Raw genomic sequence first — 17,671 nt, 5'->3', positions numbered from 1 at the left:
TTTTTTTTTTTTTTTTTTTTTTTTTTTGTTAGATTCAGTCTAAATCGAATATAGTTACAAAAAAAAATGTTAAATTTTAAATTATTCCACGAGTATCTCAATAAATGATTAAAAATATAATATAAGGTTGAATGACGAATGCCACGTGGGATGTAACGTAATTGAAAATGTGAAGACCAAAGTTTGGAATTTTGGGAGAAAAAAGAAAATAAATTTGAATGTATGAATTAAAAAAAAAATAATAATAATGGTATTTTCTTGGAAGGGAGATGATGGGGTCCACAATAAAAATGGCACACTCACGTGAAGGATTGTGACTAGGCAACATTATATTGGTTGACAATATTAATTCTCATCCAATCAAATGCCCCTCCATGTCCACGCCATCTATTCCGGGTCCCACAAGTTTAGTGGACCCCACTCCCACCCTGTATTAATTATCATCCTCAATTTATTAAACCTAAAATCAAAATTTTGATAGATATTTTAAAAAAAAAAAAAAAAAAAAATTAAAAATTAATTTATTAATTTGATAGAATTGACAACTTAATCCAACACTCTATTTTGTGTGTTGAGTTGTTTTTAAAATTATTTAAAAAATCTTATTTATCCACCGTACATATTACATTAATAATTAAAATCTTATCTAATTCAAAATATTGAACTTTATAAATCACAACACATTATTAGCATCAGTTAAGATATCAAATATTCTTAATATTCACAATAATTTTTAAATAGGATAGAGTTGGGTTGTAACTTTATTGTTAGGTTGAAAAATGTTAACTCACGAACTTACCTAAAACTTTTCATTTTATTTTTTAAAAATTTGACCGAACCAATCTTTATGATTTAGTTTGGGTTAGTCAGATTATTGAATCATATGAACACTCCTATCTAATATAAATATATCTAAAATTTGATTTAATGTCTTAATTGAGTGTTATAAGAAATTTATTTATTTATTTATTTATTTATTTATTTTGAATCAATAGGAAATGTATTTATTTGGGGAACAATGGGTGCCAATTTTAAAATTATTAGATGAAATAATGTTGGATATTTTAGATGAGATTTAAATTTGATGATTTCTTCTTAATTTAAAGTTGGAAATTGAGATGACCGGAATCGTCGGTCATCACTAGTTGACCGTACAACAATAGGCTCCAAAAGCGTTGAATTGTCACCGCTCTTACTCACTGGCTGCTAAGATTGGTCGCACCTGATTGTACCCTTTTTACTCCAAATCGCGCTAAAAATAATTTTATATTATTTACTTATTCTAACATTTACCCAAAAAAAAAATTGTAATATTTATTAAATACAAAAATTTAATGTCATGTTCTATATATTTATTAATTTGACAAAAGTTGAAAATGCCACGTGTCCAGTCCTTTTCATTTCTTTTAAATTCAACAAATTGACAGATATATTTGTAGTGATAATGGATGTTTTATCCATTCATCAGTTCTAATAACTCAACAAATCTAAGCTAATATTTGATCTGAATTTATTATTAATTTAAGAGTGTGCATTTTTACTTATTACATCAAATTTATTTATTTTTATAATTATTTATTCTCCCGCTACTCTAATAATTTTTAACCATTTCCTAAATTATATTTATTTAAAAATATAATTAAATAAATATTTTATAAACTAATATTTTTACTTTTATAAAAACAATTTTTTTTTTATAAATTTAACCCAATCCAAAAAAATTACGGTAGCATCGAGTTGAGCTCATTGCTTAATAAGATTTATTTGAGACAACAAAAAAAAATTACAACTTGAGCAATTGAGTTGAATGTAAAAAATATTTAATCCATGTTCAAGAACACTTGATACCTAAAAATATAACAACGCTCAAGCTCAAGTCCACTAGTAGCAGATATTTTTTTTTTTTTTTGGGCTTTTTCGAGCTTCTCCTCAAGATTTTAAAACGCATCGGAAAAATTTTTATACCAAAAAAATGTTTGGTTTGATAATAATAATAAGATGAGAGAAAGAAAGTGAACATATATTATCATCACCATGACTCCCATAAGTCATATGAGCATTGATATATGAGAATGATTGGGAGCTCTCTTCATTATTAATATTCTCTCATTTTACCCTAACTACCTTCCCATTAATTTAATTCTCTTTGCTTTATTATGATTTATCATTTATTTTTCTATTCGACCCGTCATAACTGAGCATTTATGAAAAAAAAAACATAGTCGGTAACAGCCTAAACCCATATTAGTAGATATTGTGTTCTTTATGCTTTCTTTTTCGGGGAGGTTATTAAATGCTTTGAGACATGAGATCTCATAATCCAACCTCTTGGGGCCCAACGTCATTGCTAACACACCTTTCAATGCCTGGGTCTGATATCATTTGTAATAGCTCAAGCTTATCGCTAACATATATTGCCTTCTTTAGGTTTGCCCCTTTCGAGCTTCTTCTCAAGATTTTAAAACATGTCGACTACAGAGAGGTTTCTACACTTGTACAAGAAATGTTTTGTTCTTCTCTCCAATAGATATGAGATCCGAGTATCGTTCAACTTTTAACTATTTACTGTCGTTTATGTCCATTTTTCATTTAAACTTTTGAAATGACGAGAGAAAGATGATATATATATATAAAAAAAATGTCTACTTTATTTTGTTTCATTGTTGGGTGAGGGATGTGTATGATGATGTTAAAATAGAAATGATGAAGAAGGATTTTATGAAGTTTTTACACAACAGGATATCGTGTTATTTTTAAAGTATGAAATGGTCAATCATTATACTTTGGAACAAAAAAAAAAAGGTAAATGATTATTCGTGGTAAGAATTTTATTTCACTTAGTCTATCTCTCTAAGTGACTTTTTGGAACGATGAACGAGCATGCAAAATCGAACAATGGATTATAAGAGATGCGAGTAAAAGTCTTGTAATCTCCGACTCAACTGAAACAATATTATAAATTTTTTTATGGTCTTAATGAATTAATGTAAGAATCGTTCTAAACATGACGAATACAGGAGTTTTAAAAAATTCCGAGAAATATACAAAGTTGTAAGATCTATAAACACTCGAGAATGAGTGCAAAATTCTATAAATATATATTATTTATAAGATTTCTAAGAGATATATAAAGATTTTATTTTTGTTGTTTTTATGAAGGATACAAATTTCAATTATTAAATGCCCATTCATTTGAATTATTATATATTAAAATATAAAATTTAATCTGAATTATGTTTAAATTCAACCTCATAAATAAAAAAATATTAATATTTTTAGATCTGAAGTATGAAATTACATTTTTAGTCTTGTAATTCAGTTAAACTAGGTCGTTTTGAAGTGGAAAAGAGACGAAATACCCAAATTAGCCTCAACGGTAAAAAGAAACAGAGGGAGATAAAATATTTAAAATATGTTAAGTTTAATTTTTTAAAAATTATTTGTTTCTCTCGTATTCTTAAAATAATTTTGGAATTATAAAATTATAACAATTTAACTTAATTTTTTTTAACATGATCAAATTAAAAAAGTATAACAATAATCATAAAAAAGAATATTATTTTAGGTAATTCATATTTTTAAAAACTATTTGTTTTATATACGTAAGAAAATTATAAGTTATCCATTTAAAAAAAATTAATGATTAAATTAAGAAATATAGAATTATAATTAATAAAATTATTAGTTTGAGTTATAAATAAATTTTTAAAAAGGAAAAGAGAAACAGTGAATTTATTTATTTATTTTATTAAATTGATTTTTACTGATCTTCGATAAAACTTCCAGTTTCAGCTTCCACTCGTTCTCCTTCACTGAGTCTCTGCCCCTTCAACAAACACTCCGATTCATTCGCTCACAACTGCTTCTGCTTCCGCCCACTATGGACAAAACAGCCACCGGCCCTTGGCGACATGAGCCGCCGCCGGTTCTTTCCTCCGCCGTCTATCGGCCGCCGGACACTCCACTCGAGCCGATGGAGTTTCTCTCGCGGTCCTGGAGCGTGTCGGCTTTAGAAGTCTCCAAAGCTCTAGCCCCTCCTCGTTTCACTCTCTCTAAGCACCCCAACGCCGGAAATGGCATCGTCGCCGCCGTCGCTGGCGGCGGCGGTAGCGTCATTTTGGAGGATTTGACGAGCGAGCTTGAAGAGGGTACCACTTTTTCTGGAAACCCATTTTCGTTTGCTTCTTCTGAAACTTCCCAGATGGTGATGGAGCGGATTATGTCACAGTCGGTAAGTTTGGTGGAGCAGAGTTTTTTGCAGAGCATGTGTGGACAAATAATCGGATTTGCTCTCTTTTTGTTTTATATTTTGGAGCGACTGAAATTGATTGTAACTTTGCTTATACCCTTTTTGTTCTTCTCTAATACAAACATGCTTCCGATTTCTCTTATTTTGCCCTCTTTTTGTCTCACACTGCGTATATCCCACTTGCTTTTTCGCTGAATTCTTGTTGTTTGTTCTCTTTTAAACCCATTTCTTGTTCATTCAATCCAATCCTTCAATGGGGTTTTCGAAATTTCTTGTGAGTTCGATTCATTCCGATTTCGAAAGCCCGTCACTGATTTCTTCATTTTCTGTACTCCAATGGCAGCAAGAGGTTTCGCCGCGGACATCCGGCAGACTCTCTCACAGCAGCGGCCCTCTCAATGGAGCTCAAAGTTGCGGCTCATTAACAGACAGTCCTCCCGTGTCCCCGTCGGAGATCGACGACTTTAAGGTCAGTTTTCCAGTCATCGATGGTTCTTTTCGTAGATGGGTCTTCGAATTCTGACACTCACAGTTCGTGCCGGCCCATTGTCTCGTCCTTTTTGTTTGTTAATAAATATTACAGGACTGTTCTTCTGGTTGCACACCGATCGTTTCTCATAGACCAAATATATGTTTTATCAGCTTTCACAGTAATCGATGTTCTTGAATTAAACACCTCGCACACTTTTTGGCTGTTTTCCTTACTGGGTTTTGTTTTTTTAATTCTGGGTTTTCTGGAAACTTGTTCCCATCGCCCAATTGCCGGATTAATTCCCTCTCCGGCAAGTGGGTGATGTTTAATTAGGCTCATCCTTTGATGGGTTGTTCTCCATTTTGAGGCATTTAATGAAACATGGACCCCAAGGTCATTCTGGTGGGTGCGGTATTACAGAGCTAGCACCAGCACCACCGCCATGGCATGTTGGGCGGCTGTCAATTCTTCGTTATTCACCATGAATTGACTCATATCTAAGTTTTTTATGGATGTTCCACCTGTAATTTCTCTGTGCAGTGTGGCCGCTCGAACATGCCTCTCAACAATCAGTACAGAGTCACTGCCACTGGTGGATCCACCACTGTTGGAGGCGGTAAGACTGTTGGGAGATGGCTTAAAGACAGGAAAGAGAAGAAGAAAGAAGAAACAAGAGCTCAGAATGCTCAGCTTCATGCTGCTATTTCTGTTGCTGGTGTGGCTGCAGCCATAGCTGCTATAGCTGCAGCCACTGCAGCTTCTTCTGGATCTAACAAAGATGAGCATAAAACCAAGACTGATCTGGCTGTTGCCTCTGCTGCAACGCTTGTTGCTGCTCAATGTGTCGAGGCAGCTGAAGCGATGGGCGCCGAACGTGATCACCTTGCATCGGTTCTCAGCAATGCTGTTAACGTCAAATCCGCCGGTGATATCATGACGTTAACAGCTGCTGCAGCTACTGGTATATGAAATAGATTTGCTTAGTTAAACATTAATTGGTTTGGTAAGTTTCTTGACATGGAAATGCTTGTCCCGGCAGCGTTACGTGGGGCGGCGACGCTTAAGGCGAGGGTGCTAAAGGAAATGTGGAATGTATCAGCTGTGATTCCAGTGGATAAAGGAATGAGAGTTGCTGAGAATTGTAGCAATGGCAATTCCAATAGTAGTTTCAGTGGTGAACTTGTCCCTGAAGATAATTTCTTAGGTATATCCAGCCGAGAGTTTCTCGCTCGAGGCTGCGAGCTACTAAAACGCACTCGTAAAGGTAAAAACGATCTCGAGTCAGCTGAGTGTGAGTACACATTTCAATTCATCAGATGGCTGATTGGATTGCTACTCATTATATTGTTCATTTGCAGGTGATCTTCATTGGAAGATAGTTTCTGTATACATAAACAGAATGAATCAGGTAAAAAGCTCGATTCATTTTAGTTTTCGAATCCGAATTCGATCTGTTAATCATTCAGCTTTTTGTTTCGGGATGTGAACGATATTGTCGAAGAAGCAACGGATCAAACTTTACTGCCCCCACCATGGGCAGCCTTTCATCATGTTCTTTAAGCTTTATTGAAGTTCTTTATGTGCAGGTTATGTTGAAGATGAAGAGCAAGCACGTTGCTGGGACCTTCACAAAAAAGAAAAAGAGTAAGAGAGAATTCTTTTGTCTTTCTCTGATAATTTGAACAGAAATGGATGTGGGTCTCCTTCCATTTGGGGATTGATGAAAGTTCATACAATGTTTTCAACTCTTTCAGATATCGTTTTAGAGGTGATCAAAGACGTCCCCGCTTGGCCCGGACGACACCTCCTCGAGGGAGGAGAGCACCGTCGCTACTTCGGCCTGAAGACCGTGCTCCGCGGCGTCGTCGAATTCGAATGCAAGAGCGTACGGGAATACGACTTTTGGACTCAAGGCGTGTCTCGACTTCTCGCCATTGCTACCGAGAAGAGAGGAGGAGTAGGGAAGGGTGTGGCTTGAGGGGGGGAGTGTCCTCTTTTTTTGTGTTCCTTTTGTAAAAAGAAGTTAGATTAAAGGTAAAAAAAGGAAAAGGTTAGCCAAATGGGTGTGTCTCTTTAATGATATCAATATAAACAGAGGGCCCTTTTGGGTTGAATTTGGATAGTAAAGTAAAGGCCAATTTGAATGAAAGTGAGTCCATGTTCACTCAAGTCTTAGCTCTTTTTGAATATAGTATAAACCCCACTACTTAGTAATAACAATGAAGATCATTGTTTAATGTTCTTGCTTATGTTGGGGTAATCATTGTCTTCATGTTTGTTGGCTAATCATTTTAAGGATAATTGAATTTGCTTAACGACTTCTCGATCTTTAGAATTCGATGTGAGGTGGGATTTGAGATGTACACGATCGCTGGCCTGTTATGTATTGTCATTAGTTAGGTAATGTTTCGTTTTCCTCCTCAATCGATGTGGGATCTCACAATTTATCTCCTTGGAGTTAGCATCTTCGCCGACATACTGTCCCGTGTCTAGCTTTAATACTAAGCTTAAGCTCACCGGACAGGTTGGGAAATAGGGATCTGGCCCAACCCAAGCTTGGACAAAATAATCTTGTGTTCTAAATTTGTCTCAAATATTTTTCCTCCTTTCCCATTCCTTCATTTAATATCGGACAAATTTAAAACTCTTTATCCCTACAACCTTAGGTCAACCCTAACATTTTTCCCATTTATTTCTGGTGGCTTAAAATTATTATGACCCTGCTAGCAGTGAGCTTGGTGGACGTGTTTAATATATTCTCTGACATTCAGATCTATGTCTACTATGTCATTTAACTTTAAAGTTTGTCTATTTAGTATATCATTTTTTAAAATTCATGTATACAAAATTGCACTCTTCCGAGACGTTTATAAGCAATTGTGTGGCACTCTCTCTCACCACCAAGTGAGTTAGCCAACTCAAAATCGTGTTGCCTTCGATCTAACGACTTATACCCAAACCAAAGAGATTTTAGAATTAAAAGCTATAAGTAAATAAAGAAACTTCACGGCTTCAATAGTATATATAATTCGAGTAGGAAGAATTGATAACTAATTGCATCTCCCTATTCTAAGGCTATTTCAAGTCTACAAGTAGACATATCGAAACGTCATACACTTAGTAAATATAATAAGGAAACTATACATCATGAAAATAGTAAAAGAAAGCAATAAAGTGATACTATCTATCATAAAAGCAATAAAATGGTACAAGGCATGAGCTTTGACATGCAACGAGCAAGGGTTTTGGCATGCAACGGGCATGTTGCCCAACAACATGCCTTAGACAAACATGATCGTGTCAATCAGCCTACGAGTGATAATCTCTCTTAAGCTTCCTTAAGAGTTGGGAAAAAGATTTGTGGATCAAAGCATTGTGCATACTAATTGATTGTCACAGTCACGCTTGTCATGGCCACATGCTCATTGCATGTCGAAACCCTTGCTCGTTGCATGCCAAAACGAGATTATTATAAAAAAGAAGAATTAGATAGATAGATAGATAATAAACCTCCATGATTACATTAAAACCAACCAAACAACCAATAATTAACAAAGAACTCAAAGAGAAAAAACAACTTTACAAACCCATCATCGAAACAAAAAAACATGTTCTAAACCCCATCCCACACTCACACTCACCAGCTATGATTACAACAAAAACAACCCATATTTTCAAATCTGGAGGGTATTTCTAAATATCTTCAACCAAACAAAACAAAACAAAAAAAAAAGAACAAAACACGATCTTGTTCTGTTCTGCTCTGTTCTGCTCTGTTCTGCTCTGTTCTTAGCCATCGAGAACTCTAAGAAGACTAATAAAGAGGTTAATAATGTCCAAATACAGAGACACCGCCGCCCATATGTAATCGTCGTAGCTGAACCGTTTTATGAGGTTGTCGGTGTCGTAAACTATGTATCCGCAGAATATCAGCGCCGAAATTCCGCCGTAGATCTTCACCGACAGCTTCCCCATCGGGAAAAACATCTGTTTACAGAACAACGAAACAGAGAAGTCAGCCCAGGCCCAAACCCAATAATCATAATGGGCAGAGACAAAGCAGCCCAGTAAGATCGATTACCATTATGAGGCTGAATGTGAACATTACGAGGAGAGAAGCAAAGAGAAATGGGCCGAGAAAGCTGAAATCGTGGCCTCGTTTTACGGCCCAAAATGTGTACAGAGTCAGGCCCACTACTACTACGCATGTTATCGCCGCCGCCTCTAGTATTATCTTCCCTGAGTCACACAAATTTAATCCCAATTTGTTAAGAATGAGAAATAAAATAAAATATTAAGATATAATATTCAAATGCACCTTTAGTGAAGGCGCAAGAAATCCCAACGGAAAACGCGATCCCAATGGTAAAGAGAGTGAGCAAAATGAAATTCCAAGGATGATGCCTGTGATAAGCGTACAACGGACAAAGAACTGATCCGACAAAACAAAAGAACAATTAAAGCGAACCATTTTCGAAAACTAAATCGGTGTCAGGTGGGGAATTCTGACCTATAAAGGTGAAGACGAGGATGCCGATGTAGGCGATGAGGCCGGGGGTGGTTTTGACGAAGAAGATGGGAATGGGACGGATGAAGACGACGGCAGCGGCGACGGCGGTGGTGAGAAGCAGTTGCATGGAGATGATGGTGTAAACCTTGCGGATGAAGCCCCACCGGAGCTGAGGGCTCTCCATCATGATGGGATAAAATTGGTCATTTTCTAGGTCGCCTTTGGTGCTGAATTGGCCCATTTCGATCTTTGTTTTTTGTTCTGATGGGAATCAAAATGACTGAATGAATGAATGAATCAATCAGTTCTCTGCAGAGAACTGAATCTGATTCACACAATTATGTTTGGGAATTTCAACCCATTTTTGCCTTATTAATTGCTCTATTTATATTTGGATTAACTGCCATTCCCTTTTTTTTTTAGTAACCTACACTTGTGGCCTTCCTCAAAATTATCCTATTTTCATGATTAATTTGTGTTGACCCACAAAAATTATATTTAATATAAAATTTAATAAATACTTTATTTTTTAAAAAAAATTAGATTTAAAGAATGAACCAAAACTACCTAATCCACGTGGGACATCATAATTCACCCCCTTAGGGTCACTCCTTCTTCCCTATAATCGATGTGGGATCGCTCCCAAATCCACCCCCTTTGGGGCTCAACGTCCTTACTGACACCCCGTCTCGTGTCTACCCTTTTCGGGAAAGAGTGAGAAGGTTGGTATATCATCTGGTGTCTGGCTCTTATACCATTTGTAATGCCCAAAATCCACTGCGAGTAGATATTGTCTTATTTTGGCCCCTCAAGGCTTTAAAACGCAGGGGAAGGTTTCCACAAGACATCATAATCCACCCCCTTCGAGACCCAGCATCCTCGCTGGCACTCTTTAGGGCCAGCGTTCTTATTGGCACACCGCCTCGTGTCTATCCCCTTCTGGAAACAACAAGAAGGCTGACACATCGTCCAATGTCTAGCTCTGATATTATTCGTAACGGCCCAGATCCACCGCTAGCAGATATTGTTCTCTTTGGGCTTTCCTCAAGACTTTAAAACTCGTATGAGGGGAAGGTTTGTACACCCTTCTAAATGGTGGTGGTTTGTTCTTCTCTCCAACCAACTTGTGACATCACATTAACTCAATTTCAATATATAGTTTTTAAAAATGAGTTAGAATTAGAATAAATTATATATATTAAAAAAATTATGATATTAAATAAAAATAAAATAAATACATGTAATGGTTGGTAAGCAATATATTTTAAAATAAATAATAAATTCAGATTTGTTTGGTCAATTTTAACCCTTTTCTTCTTCATGAAGAGAAAAGAGGACAAGGGCATTTATGGAAATCTAAATTGGCATTGAAAACACCCACATAAAAAGAGCTTATCGCCTTACGCGTCAAACAGTCACTAACACAAACGAACACAGAAAGGGCTTTAAAATTGAAACCGAAGCTCCAAATCTCACTTGCCGTCGCCATGGCTATGGCTACTGCTTCTTTTCCTCCGCCGTCGGCCACCGCCTTCTCTGCAACTTCGTCAATTGTATTCGAGATCGGAAAGTTCAACGCCGTACTTGAAAAGGTCGAATCGGCTGGATGTTGTTCATCCGGCCGACATCTTCCGGCTCCTCCGCCGAAGCCACTACTAATCGGCCGGCCTTCCATCGCCGGAGAGTTCCCGGTGCTGCTGCTAATCCATGGCTATCTCCTTTACAACACTTTCTACTCTCAGCTTATCCATCAGATCGCCTCTCATGGCTTCATCGTCATCGCCCCTCAGGTTCTCACTCTCCCCATTTTTCCATTTTTCTTTTTAAATTATTTTTTTAAATTAAATTTTATATTTTACTTTTCTAATAACTATAAATTATTCTCAAGAGTCTATTGTTAAGTTAGTTATATATTTAAAATATTTTAAAATATAAAATTACATAGTAATATTTTCTAAACTTAAATAATAATAATAATAATTAATTAAATTACGTAAAAAAAAATTAAAAAAAGAAGAAAATATTGGCCATTACTCTAATTAAAAATATTATTTCAAAGTGGGTATAGTCTAATAATTGGTCAAGATATTTTGTAAGAAAATATCTTAATCCAAAACCAAAACAAAATTAATTAATTTGAAAAATATAATTTTTTAATAAAAAAATTGAATAATTTACATTTTTTTATTATGAAATTGAAATTCATCTTAAACTTGCTCTGTTCACAGCTATACTCAGTGGCTGGACCAGATACAAGCGAAGAAATCAAAGCAACAGCCGCCGTAATAAACTGGCTGCCGGAGGGTCTCCGGCAGCACCTCCCCCCGCACGTGAACCCAAATCTAAACAAAATAGCTCTCTCCGGCCACAGCCGCGGCGGCAAAACCTCCTTCGCCTTAGCCCTAGCTTTAGCCGAACAGAAATCTCCAAAATTATCAGCCTTAATCGGGCTCGATCCAGTGGACGGAACGGGCTCCGGAAAGCAAACGCACCCCCCAGTCCTCAAATACATCCCACAATCCTTCGATTTAGGGCTGCCGGTTCTGGTAATCGGGTCGGGTCTGGGAGAATTGAAGAGGAATCCCCTGTTTCCCCCATGCGCTCCGAAGGGCATCAACCATGAAGAGTTCTTCAAGGAATGTCGGAATCCGGCGCACTATTTTGTGGCGAAGGATTATGGACATTTGGATTTGCTGGACGATGAAACTGGAGGGCTTAGAGGGAAGGCGAGCTACTGCTTGTGTAAAAATGGGGATTCTAGAGAACCCATGAGGAGGTTTGTTGGTGGGGCGGTGGTTGCGTTTTTGAAGGCTTATTTGAATGGGGAAGACGGAGATTTGAGAGCCATTGAAGATGGGGATCTCTGCTTGCCTGTTCATCTTCAGACCGTTGAATCTCTTCTCTGAACATTACCTCACGCCCTGTTTGATAATAAATATATGTAGAATAATTAAATATAGTGTTTAATAGCCAATATATATATACATATATATCTTTTTTTAATTATGTTTTTGGTTTATCAAATTTTGAATTTTAATTTTATGGGAGAGGAGGAAAGAGAAAGTACAGAGAGACAATATCCGTTAGTGGTGGATTTAGGTGGTTACAAATAGTATTAGAACCAACACCGAACGGTGTGCCAGCAAGAACGCTGAGCCCTGAAGTGGGTAGACACCGGGCAGTGTGCTAACAAAAACGTTGTGCCCCAAAGAGGAAGTGGATTGTGAGATCCCACATTGATTAGAGAGAAACGAGTGTCAACGAGGACGCTGGGTTCTAAAAAGAGTGGATTGTGAGATCTCACATCGATCAAGGAGGGAGACGAGAGTAGACGAGGACGCTGGTCCCTAAAAAAGTGTGGATTGAAAGATCCCACAAAACGCTCGACCCTGTTTATGATGAGAGCACAGGAACTTAAACCTCCAAATGGGCCGGAATGGGGGGCCGGAATTTCATGTAAAAGCCCAATAGTTATTTCCGAAGCCCACGTAAGCAATCATGTGAGTTCTGTAATTGACCAATTGGGATCGACGAAGGGTTTTTGTCGCCGTCGTCGAGAGGTTTTTGATTCCGGCCAAATCTTTAAGCTTCTTCTCCATGAAAATGTAAGTAATTATTCCTCATTCTTCCTGCAATTGTTTTTCGAACTATTTGATTCTGCGATTTCTATTTAACTGAGATGTCAGTTTACAGTTGCTAACAATTTAGTTGGAAGAATTGTTTGCAGACTAGAGGCCAATGCAGGCGCTCTTACAAATTTCGAGGTGCTCGACTTTTTGAGATCGAAGGGGGCAGCGAAGGATCCCACTAGGGTTCTTGCGAAAGTAGCACCGTCTGAGTACAAGGTTTCTTCTTTTTGTGCTGGCCTACGAGTTGTTGTTGCAGGTTTTGATCGGATCCTTTTTTTATTTTTTTATTTGTAGGTTTATGATTATTTGAATCAAACTCATGCTTGCAATCAAACGAGAGAAGCTATCATTGAGTTTGTTGACAAGTCTAAAAAGTATGATCTCGCGAAAGCTGAACTTCTCAATATCCTCAATTTGCGACCGATTACCCCGGTTGAGATATTCCCGGTAATTTCCTTCCTTTCATGGCTGTAATTTTTCCTTATAATTTTTGTGATCAATTTTTAGATAAAATTTTATGTTTCTGTATGGAGTCTCTGTTCTAAATTCATCTTCCACACTCGCCCATATGTGAATGAGGTGACTGTGGAGGATTGTTGGGAGGGAGTCTCACATCAATTAATCAAGGGGTTGATATGGAATATATCTCCATTGGTATGAGGCCTTTTGGGGAAACCAAAAGCAAAGACACGAGAACTTATGTTCAAAGTGGACTATATCATACCATTATAGAGGTTTCTGATTCTTAATATAGTATCAAAGTCATGCCTTTAACTTAGTCATGTCAATAGAATTCTCAAGTGTTGAATAAAGAAGTTGCTAGCTTTGAAGGTGTAATAAAAAGTGACTAGAGAAAAGAGTTGAGTCTCAATTAAGGGGAGACTGTTCGAGGGCTATATAGGCCTGGAGGGAAGGGGAAGTTGGATGAAGGGGAGGCTTTTGAGTGGTGCCTTAAATTTTTTTGAATAGTCTTTGTGTTAGGAGGTCAAGGAACTGTGAATGCCAAAGAAAGTTTGGTGGACAGAAAAGATCCATAATATTTTAGCTGTTTTAATATGAGGCCTTCGAATTGCATTTTTTTTTTTTGTGTTGTAAGAGAATTACGTAGTCTTCGTAGTTTTTCACTTTTCTGTAGACATTACAAAAGCTTTAGATTCCCTGGCTATGGAACACAGTTGTCTGATTCTTAAGAACTTGGTGGAGTAGGTGTCAGCAATTGTAGTTAAAATTCAACTATTGTCATCTTCATCCGTGAATCTGTAGTTCTGTAAAGGCTGACTTGGGAAGGATTCCTAAAACAGCATTGGGATTTCTGGACTAAGTTTCTACTTGTTCCTTCACAAATGGTATAGTGAAGTTGTTTTTCCTTCCAAATCGATGGACCCTCGTGTACTCAAAGTCCACTGCTAGCAGATATTTTTTCTTTGGGATTTCCTTTTTAGACTTTTCTGAACGTTTTTAAACGCGTCTTCTAGGGAGAAGTTTCTACACCCTTATAAAAAATGTTTCGTTCTCCTCCTCAATCGATGTGGGATCTTACAGTATTTGTGTACCGAGTTCGTGTATAATACTAATGAGTTATGATTCATCCTACTAAACATCTTTGTTTTTTTAGTGTTAAGTTTTCTACTTGAGCCTTGAACTTAAAAGACTTTATAAGATACCTCCAAATATTCCACAACTCATGTCAACTAATACTGGGCCATTCTTGGGAGGTAAAAATTGTTTTTCAAAATAGCTCCCAAACAAATTCTTATGGGTGCTTTTACCATGGTCCTTTTTCTCTGTTGGGAACTTGGGATGATTTGTTGAAAATGAAAACTTTAATTTTGATGAGTGGTTAAATTATGTAGATTAATTGGGGTCTGTTCCTTTTGTTTCTAGATTATAGAGGACAGTGATGTTCGCATGGGAGATGATGGAATTCAAGAGCTTACAGAGATGGTGGAACAGGTGTTCCCTACACCTCAAACTGAACCAACATCCGAAGTAGCCCCGATGGAAGGTAAAGAGGCCGAAACCATGGCAGAGCAGGTAGAAATTGTGGACGCCGGCCAAGAACCCATGGAAACGACTTGAACCCAGGTGTTCCCTACATCTCACAATGTTGGCTTGTAAAAGACATTACTCTGTAGTGCATCTTCAAGCCGTAACTCAACTATTCTAATGTACAGACACGGGTTTCAGGTGAAAGATGACACTGAGAAGGACAATTCCCGTAATAGAATGTGAAATAGAAATCTTTTGAGTGCTAAACAATGACATCTGGGCTTCTTTTTATGACTATTCTTCTGTTTGTTAAATATACTCCTAATATTTTAGAGATGGAAGAAGAAGCCGAGATTTTCGTTTCCCGAGGTCACTCCCATCTCCTCAAAGAAACAGCAGAGACATCACATGCTCTCGACACTGAATTACTGACAGCAACAATACATGCTCTCATAATTTTAGCGTCACTTATCTCATGCATCAGGTCAGGCGCCCTATACTTCATATTCTCTTTTCTTTACTTTACTTTTCTCCCTATAATGATTTGCAATTTTTGGTTAAATTACAATTCTAGGCCTCTTCCTTGAGCTGCTTTTGAGATTTTACTGTAGTCTTGACTTTTGTTTCATATTAGTAGTAACAAAGGAAAGGCAGCATAACATTTTTTAGTAGTAGCTGGCCATGGTGTCCTTTTTTAGCATTGTTTGATTAGATAATTATTAGACATCAATGACTTCACTTGCTTGGACATGATTTGGTCAATAGGTTGTACAATTATGTCCTTTGAGTTCTTTTAATAGCATAAGTTCATCGATATTGTCTTTTTTAGGCTTTCCCTTCGAGACTTCCTCTCAAGATTTTAAAGCACGTCTATTATATAGAGATTTTCACACCCTTATAAGGAATGCTTTGTTCCTCTCCAATCGATGTGGGATCTCACAATCCACTCCTTTGGGGGCCCAGCATCCTTGCTGGCACACCGCTCAGTGTTTGACTAGCCCAAGTCCACCGTTAGGCATATATTGTTCTCTTTGGGATTTTCATTCTAAGCTTCCCTTCAAGGTTTTAAAACGCGTCTATCATGGAGAGGATTCTACGCCCTTATAAAGAATGTTTCGTTTTTCTTCTTCAATCAATGTGGGATCTCACAATCCACCTCCCTTTGGGAGTCAGCGTCTTCGTTGGTACACCGCTTGGTGTCTGGCTAGTTCTAAGTCCTCTGCCAGCAGATATTGTTCTTTTTGGAGTTTTCCTTTATGGGCTTCTCCTCGAAGTTTTAAAATACGTCTATTATGGAAATATTTCCACATTTATATAAAGAATATTTCTTTGTCTCCAACCAACGGGAATCGGACTGTTATAAAGATTATTAAGTTATGAAACTCAAGATTTATTATTAAATGCAAGAGAAGTATCTCTGGCATGAATCTTAAAACATTTGAAGAACTTCCTTTCAGAAATCACAACACCCCATGAAAGTGTCTGAAAATTGTCCTTGGCAATGTGGGGGAAGAGGGTACGGGAAGGAAAGGGTGGAGAATTCACAGACATAGGGATGGAGAGTCATGGTCTTTGGTCTTGACTGCACCATCAAAAGTCTGCAACACCCACTTCCAAACCTCTCCATCAAATCAACCTATCACTTCACCAAAAGAACCCCTTTTTTCTCTCACCTTTGAGAACTAAAACCAAAGGGGAGATGGTGAGGATAATGGGGCAAATGGCCCCACGCCTTTCACATCTTCCTTGTCAACCTGTCTCTTTTCTTTTTGTATTCAAATTCAGTTCATTTCACAGTCAAATTCCCTCTTTTTTATCCCTAAAAGAACAAGTGGGTCCTCTCTTTGAATGTCTTGTTCTTCCTTTTTCCTCCTCCCTTTCCCAATGCGGCCTTTGTTTGTTTAATCTCAAGGCTACTAGACTCTAAACCAACCCAAAACTCACCTTGTTTACTGTTATTAAACAAGCATTCCCCCACTATCCCCCTCCTCGACCCTTACATACTTTTTGCCCCCTTTCCCTAATCAATCTCTTACCTTTTCATCATTGCCCATGGCGGACCCATCACTTAAAAAATTGTTGAGGTGGACCTGCAACTATAACACTGTGGACGTCCAGTATATGAATATTATATCTTTTTTTAAAGTAACATTCATACTGTTCTGTGAAAATATGCTCACCTCTTAGATTATTTTTAAACTTGTTTTTTTTTTAATACATATAAATAATATTTGAAGTTTAAAAAAAAGTTTAAGGTATGAATGAAAAACTTGAAAGCTTATAGGTATTTTTGAAATATTTTTTTCGAAGTTTAAAGGGTATTTTTTATTTTTTATTTTTTATTTTTAAATCTAGAGTAGAGGGTATTTTTAAAACCGTTTTGAATGTTCAATGATATTTTTTTAATTATAATATTAATTATTTACACGTAAAACTAACAAAAATAATATTTTTTAACACTTCAATTTTTTTAGAATATTATTAATTTTTTTTTAAAAAATATATAATTTAGTTCTGGTCACGAATGAGTATCAAGGATTTAATTGTTTATAATGTTTAAAGATTTAATCGATGTGTAATAAAAATTGAGGTTTAATTTTGATGAAATTGTTCTTGATAGATTATTATATATTTGAATTTACGTTGATTAAATTGTTACACAAAAATGGGTAAAAGTGAAAGTTTAGGACTAAAATGTTATTTTTATGTTATTAAACCTTAATTTAATTACAACAATAAGAGAGTAAAATTAATTTACATGGATTCGGTCTCTTAATTTTGGAAATATTCTATAAAAATCGTTTCTAATTTAATAAATTTGA

General features: G+C 36.6%; 4 protein-coding genes and 1 long non-coding RNA gene across 6 annotated transcripts in view; 3 read left to right on the top strand and 2 right to left on the bottom strand.

Moving 5' to 3' along the window:
- LOC111499408 overlaps window positions 1-14,398 on the bottom strand; it is a 17,640-nt gene extending 3,242 nt beyond the window's left edge. The window contains exons 1-2 of the long non-coding RNA XR_002720936.1: window positions 14,315-14,398; window positions 800-805 (exon numbers count right to left, since the gene is read on the bottom strand). This is a non-coding gene — a long non-coding RNA (uncharacterized LOC111499408). The remainder of the gene's footprint in view (window positions 1-799; window positions 806-14,314) is intronic.
- Window positions 3,789-6,890, top strand: LOC111499371 (VAN3-binding protein-like). Its single transcript, XM_023150954.1, has 7 exons — window positions 3,789-4,231; window positions 4,593-4,718; window positions 5,262-5,682; window positions 5,761-5,985; window positions 6,080-6,129; window positions 6,308-6,365; window positions 6,476-6,890. The coding sequence occupies exons 1-7, from the start codon at window positions 3,881-3,883 to the stop codon at window positions 6,697-6,699; spliced, it is 1,455 nt and encodes a 484-aa protein (XP_023006722.1). The 5' UTR covers window positions 3,789-3,880; the 3' UTR covers window positions 6,700-6,890.
- On the bottom strand, window positions 8,222-9,555 carry LOC111499388 (protein LIFEGUARD 4-like). The gene is made up of 4 exons (XM_023150981.1): window positions 9,232-9,555; window positions 9,040-9,153; window positions 8,803-8,960; window positions 8,222-8,708 (listed from the first exon to the last, which is right to left on the bottom strand). The coding sequence occupies exons 1-4, from the start codon at window positions 9,470-9,472 to the stop codon at window positions 8,511-8,513; spliced, it is 711 nt and encodes a 236-aa protein (XP_023006749.1). The 5' UTR covers window positions 9,473-9,555; the 3' UTR covers window positions 8,222-8,510.
- On the top strand, window positions 10,637-12,186 carry LOC111499382 (chlorophyllase-2, chloroplastic). The gene is made up of 2 exons (XM_023150973.1): window positions 10,637-11,021; window positions 11,460-12,186. The coding sequence occupies exons 1-2, from the start codon at window positions 10,719-10,721 to the stop codon at window positions 12,135-12,137; spliced, it is 981 nt and encodes a 326-aa protein (XP_023006741.1). The 5' UTR covers window positions 10,637-10,718; the 3' UTR covers window positions 12,138-12,186.
- On the top strand, window positions 12,710-17,537 carry LOC111499396. 2 transcript variants are annotated; one of them, XM_023150991.1, is made up of 5 exons: window positions 12,710-12,836; window positions 12,959-13,076; window positions 13,155-13,307; window positions 14,745-14,947; window positions 17,526-17,537. In XM_023150991.1, exons 1-4 carry the CDS (start codon window positions 12,829-12,831, stop codon window positions 14,937-14,939), a joined length of 474 nt encoding a protein of 157 aa, XP_023006759.1. In that variant the 5' UTR covers window positions 12,710-12,828; the 3' UTR covers window positions 14,940-14,947; window positions 17,526-17,537. The 2 variants fall into 2 exon arrangements, with proteins under 2 accessions (XP_023006759.1, XP_023006760.1); XM_023150992.1 differs by lacking the exon at window positions 17,526-17,537 and having other exon boundaries at window positions 14,745-15,185.
- The last annotated feature ends 134 nt before the right edge of the window (window positions 17,538-17,671 follow it).

The sequence above is a fragment of the Cucurbita maxima genome, unplaced genomic scaffold (assembly GCF_002738345.1).
Source record: "Cucurbita maxima cultivar Rimu unplaced genomic scaffold, Cmax_1.0 Cma_Scf00026, whole genome shotgun sequence".
In the NCBI taxonomy this organism is placed as follows: Eukaryota; Viridiplantae; Streptophyta; class Magnoliopsida; order Cucurbitales; family Cucurbitaceae; genus Cucurbita; species Cucurbita maxima.
This window is presented reverse-complemented; position numbering and strand designations above follow the sequence as displayed.